This window comes from Papaver somniferum, chromosome 7, assembly GCF_003573695.1.
Source record: "Papaver somniferum cultivar HN1 chromosome 7, ASM357369v1, whole genome shotgun sequence".
NCBI classification, from domain to species: Eukaryota; Viridiplantae; Streptophyta; class Magnoliopsida; order Ranunculales; family Papaveraceae; genus Papaver; species Papaver somniferum.
The window spans coordinates 105,769,202-105,778,944 of record NC_039364.1 but is presented as its reverse complement, the minus strand read 5'-3'; the positions used below and the strand labels follow the sequence as shown (position 1 = coordinate 105,778,944).

Sequence of the window (9,743 nt, the reverse complement as noted above, 5' to 3'; positions counted from 1 at the left end):
AGTTAAGTCTTTCATATGTTGATATGCAAGTATTGATAAAAGATTTAATGAACTTTTGATAAACAAAAGTTAAGCCTATTATGTCATTATGAAAATATTGATGTAAGATAAGATGAGCTTTTGTTTACAAATATTAAAGAATATTATATGTCATTGTGCAAATAGTGATGAAGAATAAAATGAATCTTTGTTTATTTTCGCAGTATTGATCTTCCCTGATCCATATCTTTATGTAAATACTGTGCGGCTCCGTAAGTTCTCTTATGTAAGCATTTCCGAATAAATTAGTCATGAGTTCTCTTGTGGTTAATTTAATTGAGATTTTTGGATACAAATTCATATTCTTATGTGATTTGTTAATGTCCAAAAGAAAATCCTTCTTTTCTTGTGAAAGTAAGGTCGCTCTTGGTGTTCTTTCGGGAATGACATTTTATGGGGGAGAGTTCTTAATCGAACTTATGCTTAATTTTCAAATTTTTGTGGGGAGTGCGACCGTGAAATATTATAGGGGTTATCTTGTATCTTTATAAACTCCTTAATGAATGCATTTAGTTTCGGCTATATGATTTCATCTAAAAAAAGTTGATATGTGCTTTTCTTTTGGTCATGAAGTATCTTTATGGAAATTTCATTAGGATCCCACTAATTTTCGTACCTTTGCCAATTTTATTGACAAAAAGGGGGAGAATAAATGTGTAGTTCACACTACAAATACATATGGTTTTAGGATCATTGTGTAAGGGGGAGTGGTTTTCATGTGAGAATGAAGTATTGACTAAGGGGGAGTGATACATATCACCATAGTATTGTTGTCGAAATTGTGATACAATTGAACTTTGATGCTGCATAATAATACTATGACACTGTATAACAATGATTGAGAGGTTTTGTTTTCTCATTGGTATGGCTACGGATCTTCAACAACGATGATGTTAAATTGAATACCTTTGGAATCATTGGAGTACTTGGAAGTGACGAAGATTTCGAGTAATGTTTAAGAACCATGGATATCAAGCATTTGGATGAGAAGCTACAAAGTTTATTTATTTTGTATTCCATATGTATTGATAGCTTGGTCACTAAAATTGAGAAAGGGGGAGATTGTTAGATCACTCCTCGGTCGAACTCGCAAGCGTTGCTATCTCAAGCTTGTTTGTCAAGTTTAGTGGTAAAAACTATAAGTCTTGATTTCTAGTCTACTTATAGCTAAGTCTCGGACTAGGATAGTAAGTGTAGTTGAGCTCTAGACTCCACGACGTTCATCATGCAAAAACGAAGGACTACTCAAGGAACTTGTGGAACTTCATCGACATATGGTAGGCGGAGACTTGAACTTATCTATCACTCAAAAGTCTATCTATTCCATCTCCTATCTTGAGACAAAAGTCGTATTGCTATATTGACTTCGATTATACACATTTGCTATTTCGAACCGAGTTTATCTCGTTTATCTATTTTTAGAAATATGTGTTGGTAAGCTTTCGCTTTGGAAAAGTTCATCTTTACTCGTGACGAAAGTATGTTGGTTATTTCAATAACTTGAAAATCGCTTTGATGAAAAATAGTTTGTGAATAACAACTATATAACATCCTCTCAGAAAGTTTCAATGATTGAAATGAGAGTTTAGAACATGTAACCATCTTTGGATATAAACATAGTATGTTATCACATTTGTGTAAAAGTCCAAAACTGGGAACCCAAAGTATGCGTACCCGTACGCGTACTGGCGGTTGTTGGAAATCCGGGTAAGTATGCGTACCTGTATGCATACTGGCGGAAAGTTCACGTCCGTGAATTTCTGCTGGAATTTGAAAATAAAAACATACTCAATCCGGTTACTTAAGTACGCGTACTCGTTTGCATACTTAGGTAGGTTACTTTCTAAAATCGGTTTGTTCATGAACTAAAACATTTATATAATAAGGAATGCAATCTTTGCAAACCGTGGATATAACGTTCATGAATCGATTTGAGTGAATCAAAACCGATTTTGCTTCGATTGTGTCTTGTATACTTTTATAAGATCTAAGCAATTGAACGACTCTCTAACTTTTTCATTTGAGTCATTTGAACTAGTTATGGTGAAGATGAATAAGGTTGTTAGAGCATTGCTCGGTCGAACTCGCATGCGTTGCTATATCAAGCATGTTTGTCAAGTTTAGTTGTCAAAACTATATGTCTTGATTTCTAGACTACTTACAACTAACTCTCGGTTTAGGACAGTTTACTGTAGTTGAGCTCCAGACTCCATGATGATCATCTTACGAAGACGAAGAACTACTCAAGGAACCAGTGGAACTTCATCCGACTAAAAGGTATGTGGAGACTTGAACTTATCTATCACTCAAAAGTCTATCTACTCTATCTCCTACTCTTGAGACAAAGTCGTATAAGTATGATAGTTTTCATACATACACATTTGCTATTTCGAGCCGAGTTTACTCGCCTATATTTTTCTCGAAATATGTGTTGGTAAGCTTTTGCTTTAACCACTTTTCATCTTTACCCGTGACGAAAGTCATGATGACGTTTCAATCTTGAAAGTATCTTTGATGACGATAGTTGTGAATAACGACTGTTATAACATTATAGAAGAATGTTTCAATGATTAAAATGTAGAATTGAGATTACGTAACCAACTATGGATACAAGCATATATAGTGTGTTCGCACATTAGTGTATAAATCCATGTGACGGAAACCAAGTGTGTGCATATGTGTGCATACAATATTGGTGAAGGAGACAGGTTGGGTACGCGTACCAGCGGAAGTTTTCGAACCAAAAATTTCTGCTGAGTTTTTCAGTTTGCAAACTGTTAAACCAGTCACCTTAGGTACGCATACTCATACGCGTACCCACGGAAGTTTTCGACCGAAAATTTCTGCTGAGTTTCTAAAATCAAATCTGGTAGCTATGGTACACGTACCCGTACGCGTACCCAAGATGGTTATATTTCTCAAATCATAAGTTCATGAACTTAAACAATAAATCAATAAGGAATGCAATCTTTGAAAACCGTGGTTATATTGTTCATGAATTGATTCAAATGAATCAAACCGATTTTTTTTCAATTGTGTCTATTAATAAAGACCTAAGAAATTTAAAAACTCTTCAACTAGTTCTTATGAGTCATTTAAAATAGTTATGTGAAGAAGATGAATACAGTTTATATGAAAGTACTCATATGGCTAACCATTGGTTAACTGTTTGTGTACCAACTAAGTGTACACGTTTAGGTACGGTTACTCAAACCTGAATGAAATACATTTCATTTGTGTGTGACAAGCTAAGTTTCGATCTAACGGTTGAAAGATATTAGCTTAGTTAAATCAGGGTTTTCATTTAACGGTGAATATTGAATGCTTTGTTACCAAGGTAACTTGGATTGCAAACCCTGATTTGAAAACTATATAAAGGAGACATCTAGCAACTGGAAAAACTAATCCGCACACCTCCTGTGTGATACTAGTTGGTTTTCCTATAGTCGATTCTCCTTTAACCTTAGGTTTCTTCTCGAGACCCTGTAGGTTAACGACTGAAAGACTTCATTGGGATTGTGAAGCCAGACGAAACTACTTCTCTTATAGTTGAGCGATCTGATCTTGCCATTTTCTATCGTCCGAGTTCAATTGAATAATTGACTTGAGATCATATCTCCGATAGGGCAAGATAAAAAGAAATCACAAACATCTTCGTCTCATCATTTGTGATTCCGCAATATCTAGTTTCGCTACCATACGATTTAGATTATTGTGAGGTGATTGATAATTCTAGGTTGTTCTTCGGGAATATAAGTTTATTGTGAGGTGATTGATAATTCTAGGTTGTTCTTCAGGAATATAAGTCCGGGTTATCAATTGGTTTTTGTTCACCTTGATTTTATCAAAATACGGAACAAAACTCTTAGATTTATCTATGGGAGACAGATTTATCTATTACCGTAGAATTTTCTGTGTGATACATATTTGTTTATTAAAGTCTTCGACTCTGGGTCGTAGCAACTCTTGGTTGTGGGTGAGATCAGCTAAGGGAATCAAGTGCGTAGTATCCTGATGGGATCAAAGACGTAAGGAGCGCAACTGTACCTTGAATCAGTGTGATATTTATTAGGGTTCAACTACAGTCCAGACCGAAGTTAGTTTGTAGTAGGATAGTGTCTGTAGCGGCCTAATACAGTGTGGTGTTCAATCTGGACTAGGTCCCGGGGTTTTTCTGCATTTGCGATTTCCTCGTTAACAAAATTTCTGGTGTCTGTGTTATTCTATTCCGCATTATATTTTGCTATATAATTTAAATATCACAAGTTGTGCGTTAAGATCAATCAATTAGAATATCCAACCTTTGGTTGTTTATTTAAATTGATTGACGCTTGGATATTGGTCTTTGGTACCATCCAAGTTTATCTCTCTAGTATTTGATAAAGACTCGCAGATTTCCACTTGCTTGAGTATAGATCAAATCGAGAGTCTGAGATATTAACTCTTTAATATACTTTTATATAGATTGAGTCTGACTGTCTAGTTGATTCTCTAGAAAGTATATTGGATTTAGTCCATATAGATTGCTAATCGAAATATTGGGTGAGGTTGTTAGACCCCCGGTTTTTCAAAGGTTGATATGAAAGTGCTCATATGGCTAACCATTGGTTAGCTATTGTTGAACCAACTAAGTGTACACGTTTAGGTACGATTACCCAAACCTAAATGAAGTTACATTTCATTTGTATATAACAAGCTAAGTTCGATCTAACGGTTGAAAGATATTAGCTTGAATCTAACCAGGTTTTCATCTAACGGTGAATATTGAATGCTTTGTTACCAAGGTAACTTAGATTCCAAACCCTGATTTGGAGACTATATAAAGGAGAACTCTAGCAACTGGGAAACCTAATCCCCACACCTCCTGTGTGATACTAGTTGTATAAACTAGAGTTGATTCTCCTTTAACCTTAGGTTTTTCACGAAACCCTGTAGGTTAACGACTCTAAGACTTCATTGGGATTGTGAAGCCAGACCCAACTATTTTCTTTATAGTAGCATGATCTGATCTTGCTGTTTCTATCGTGATTGAGTGCAATCGTAAGATTGGATTGAGATTTATATCTCCGATAGGCAAGATAGAAAAGTAGTCACAAACACCTTCGTCTCATCGTTTGTGATTCCACAATATCTTGTTTCGCCAGTCGATTAAGATTATTGTGAGGTGATTGATATTTCTAGGGTGTTCTTCGGGAATATAAGTCTGGTATATCAATTGGTTCCTGTTCACCTTGATTTATCAAAAGACAGAACAAAACTCGTAGGTATTTATGTGGGAGACAGTTCGACTTTGGGTCGTAACAACTCTTAGTTGTGGGTGAGATCAGCTAAGGGAATCAAGTGTGTAGTATCCTGCTGGGATCAGATACGTAAGGAACGCAACTGTACCTTGAATCAATGTGAGATTGATTGGGGTTCAAATACAGTCCAGTCCGAAGTTAGTTTGTAGTAGGCTAGTGTCTGTAGCGGCATAATACAGTGTGGTGTTCAATCTGGACTAGGTCCCGGGGTTTTTCTGCATTTGCGGTTTCCTCGTTAACAAAATTTCTGGTGTCTGTGTTATTTCTTTTCTGCATTATATTTTGTTATATAATTGAAATATCACAGGTTGTGCGTTGAATCGATTAATTTTTAAATCCAACCTTTGGTTGTTGACCGAAATTGATTGATCCTTGAACATTGGTCTTTGGTACCGTTCAACTTATTTCTCTTGTATTCGATCAGGCTCGCAAATTCCTATTTGGTTGATTTCGGATTTAATCGAGAAATTGAGATATAACTCTTTGATATACTTTTTATTAAAATTGAGTCTGATTGTCTAGTTGATTCTCTTAAAAGTATACTGGAGTTAGTCCATACAGATTGCTAAGCGAAATATTGGGTGAGGTTGTTAGACCCCCGCTTTTTCACATACCCACAAGCGGCATTGCTAAATGATGAATGTAATGTCGACTGCAAAGAATCACTATTATAGTATTCATCATCTTGTTATGCCGACGGTAGGTATTCCCCGTTTCAGGATACAATCAATCAACACAGTCGATGAAATACCAACAATGCCGACTTTTCAAATATGAAGTCGGTATAGCTAAAATTTGGTTAGACTATGCCGACTCAACACAATTTCATACCAGAGACTTGGTGTTTCTACCGAAATAACGTTCAAATATAAAATCAATGCAACTCTTGACATGTAGATGACCTAAGGTTTTACAGAGGAGTCGGCGCTCCATTCAATCTAAATAACTATATCGATGCAACATTCAATATGAAATCATCATACAATCAGTGACTACTGAGACCATGTAACTGAATTTCAAATTGAAGAACTGATGGAAGAAAAAAAGGAGAGGAAGAGTCGGCACCAATGAAAAAGAAGAGAGAATGGAAGATGATTTCTTTTGATTTAGATTTTAGGTTTTTAAATTTATTACAAAGGATAACGGGTAATATGGTCTTTTCATCACTAAAACTACCCATTAGCAAAACTTCATCCCGATGTAACTGTTATTATCCCCTTTTTTTTTTTTGATAAAACTCTTCTTCTTCATTGATGATTCAAAGTCAAGGTTACAAAGAATTCAAGTACATCTAATTTTAACAACCAAATTGAAGTACAATACAATACCAGTACAACATCAAACATTCTAAGAAGAAAAGAGAAAGAACACCTAAATAAGACTAGAAACATGTATGAGTAGAGCACTGATTAGATCGAAGGAGAAATGGTTTTCAGATCAATAGTCCACCATTTTTGTTGATTATTTTCTCCAAAAGATTGAGATGCTCCCAAGTAGGAGTGATTTACTTTAAATCTTAACCGAGTGATGGAGATTTCGACGTAACTTCCGGTCGCCGACGGTAACCTTTGATGTACCTAAAAATTGAAAACCCCAATACAAAACGACCATTAAAGTCGATAAAAGAAGCTCGAAGAGCACATAAAGAAACGACATGAAGACGCAGACAACTAGTCGCCAGCAAAGTAGAGTAAACCTCAAAATTAAACCTAAAAGGCATTAAACCCTAACTATAACTAAGAACTAATGAATTAAAAACTGAAAAGGAAATGGGATACTGCTCAGTTCTACTCCAAAAAGAGCAGATCTGAGCAGTTAGAATTCGTCGTGAAAAAAACTTGAATAGTTGAGAGAAAGGAAAAAAGGGAGAGAGGGAAAAAAATTGACAAAATCTTATCCCAATTTGTGGACTCAAAATTTAATTCAATTAATGTAATAGTATGTCATTGGAGCTTAGCTTGTTAGGCTTCCAACTAGTTTCATGTAATAATATCTATCCAATAATATAAATAAAAAAAACAATACTTAAAAAAATAAAAATAATTAATTGATGCCGGGTAAGGAAAAGGTGGGCCTACTAGATCCCAGTTTTTTATGCTACTTTTTCTACTCTACGGCCGTCTACAGAGTTGAGGATTATTCGTAAACCCAAAAAGAGAGCAAGAACGTAAGGCCAGAAGGATAGAAAACCTAACTTTGTCTTTTGCATGTAACTACCCGCAAATGCGATCCATCTCCCTCTCTCTCTTCTTCTGCATGGAATATGGTCCCCTTCTAGTACTTCGCTGCAACTCTAGCTATCTTACAATAACTAATCACCCTTTTTAGTCTTTCTTTTCGCTCCAACAAACATCCAAATTCTTAAAACCTCACTTTAACCATTCGTCGTATGTAATGGTCCAGTCCTGTTTATTAATCCTAACAGCTCGATATTTCCCCTTCGTTCTCAAATACCCATCACTTACTGTTATTGTTACTACTATTATTGATTGTGCCTTGAGAAATGTGCATGTTTTTCCTGTGATTCTAGATTTTGGTCCTTACTTAATCCCTTTGATTCCTTTTCTTCTGTAGACATTACTGAAAGAATGTTTGTTTAGATCTTGTCCCAAGCATCCTCTAGCTTGTACTACTGCGGCAATTTCATGTCAAACCTGAGATTCTAACAAGAACCATGCCATTTTCGTCCTTCTTTCATAGGGTCTACTTCATTTTTCTTTGTTGATGATTTGCTAAATTCAATCGGTATCCTTTTCCTTCTTATGGTTTCTTTCCTCTTTCTCTTACTCCCAACCATAATAAAACATCTGTTATTTTTCTGAGTATCATTCTCATTCTCAACCTTGACAAAGTCGTTTCCGGCCAGCCAACTTTCCAGTTTAGTATCACTCTTCTTGTATAATTTTTCTCAATCTTCTTCTTTGAAGAAAAAAATAAAAAAATACTGAAAGCAATGAGGAGACATTTCATGAAAAAACAATCATTTATCATTGTTTTTCTTTTAGTGCTCCTTGTCCTGAATGTTTCATGTTTAGGACAACAAACACAGAGTACAGTTGCTCCGATGGAGAAAACAGAGAAAGAAACTTTGTATTCTACTATTCAAGGGTTTGTGGGTAATTGGTGGAACGGTTCAGACCTTTATCCAGATCCTTGTGGTTGGACTCCTATACAGGTACTTATAGACTATTTACACCGAAAATGATTTTTTTTTCTTTTTTATGATTTCATTTTTTTAATTTGTCACTTAATGCATGTTAATTTAACTGGAAAACATGATAGAAAAAAAAACCCTGAGGAATCCTTGAAATTATTGGATTTTTTCTTCTTGTTTAGATTTTTCAGGACCAAGGTTCTAATGCAGTTTTTTTTTATCTCTTCGCCAGGGAGTAGATTGTGATGTCGTCGACGGTTTATGGTACGTTACAGGATTAAGCATAGGTCCTATCCACGATAACTATCCAAGCTGCACTGAAGATTCAGAGTTCAGAAGTCATCTCTTCGAGTTCAAGCACTTGAAAACACTCTCTTTCTACAATTGTTTCGTCTCTCCTAACAATCATGGTAAATCAATCTCTTCTCTAAACTGGGGAAAACTTGGTGGAACCTTAGAATCTTTAGAGTTCAGAGAAAACCCGGGTTTAACAGAGAGAATACCGCAAGGTTTTGGTGAAATAATGCAACTTCAATCTTTAGTTCTACTTGAAAATGGATTATCAGGTGCATTACCAATTAATCTCGGGAACTTGGTTAGTTTAAGAAGACTCGTTATTGCTGGTAATAGATTTACAGGTGAAATTCCAGCTAGTTTGAGTTATTTGAATATAGATTCAGGAACTAAATTGGATACGGATGAAAGTGTAGGCAAGACATCTGGTTCCGCAGCAGTCCGATTAAAAGCCTCGGTATTCTGTTGTACTTTTGATGGGTCTTTGTGGGAATTCGGACGTCAGAAGATGGTGGTAGCTCTTCTCCTCATGGGCTTCCGCTTCATCTTATAAAAAAAAAGAATTCTTCTTTGATAGAGAAGTTGCTTACCGTTGTTTTGAGGGTAATTTTTTTTGTTGCTTAACTAACATGAAGTGAAATGGAAAATTAGTTGTCTAAATATGTCCAAGGTTTAGTGTCACTTTTGTGGTTGTAAAGAAAAATAAAAAGAATGTTTGTAAGACTCAAAGTTTAAAAACTTGAGGGGGCATTTGTAGAGACAAATTAAGAGAGACTTCTTTCCTACTGAGGTCTGCTGAGTCACCTGACGTCGTCAGCTGGAAAATTCTCAGATGCAAAGCAGTGTTCATCCCGCGAAAACATTCATCAACAACTCTTTGTTCTTGTGTTTTTTCACTCAATTAGCTACCTTTCTCAGCAGTTTTTACAACTATCTTACTTGTTCTAGTACCAGAA

At 35.6% G+C, this 9,743-nt stretch overlaps 1 protein-coding gene across 1 annotated transcript; it reads left to right on the top strand.

Moving 5' to 3' along the window:
• The first annotated feature begins 7,742 nt into the window (after positions 1 to 7,742).
• LOC113292876 (piriformospora indica-insensitive protein 2-like) lies at positions 7,743 to 9,654 on the top strand. Its single transcript, XM_026541701.1, has 2 exons — positions 7,743 to 8,514; positions 8,726 to 9,654. Exons 1-2 carry the CDS (start codon positions 8,293 to 8,295, stop codon positions 9,338 to 9,340), a joined length of 837 nt encoding a protein of 278 aa, XP_026397486.1. The 5' UTR covers positions 7,743 to 8,292; the 3' UTR covers positions 9,341 to 9,654.
• Positions 9,655 to 9,743: the final 89 nt, after the last annotated feature.

Bases quoted from the DNA above. Each gene is read 5' to 3' on its own strand.
- LOC113292876 (XM_026541701.1), top strand. From the start codon at position 8,293: ATGAGGAGACATTTCATGAAAAAACAATCATTTATCATTGTTTTTCTT. The intron at 8,515-8,725 runs GTACTTATAGAC...TCTCTTCGCCAG, and splicing joins GTGGTTGGACTCCTATACAG to GGAGTAGATTGTGATGTCGT.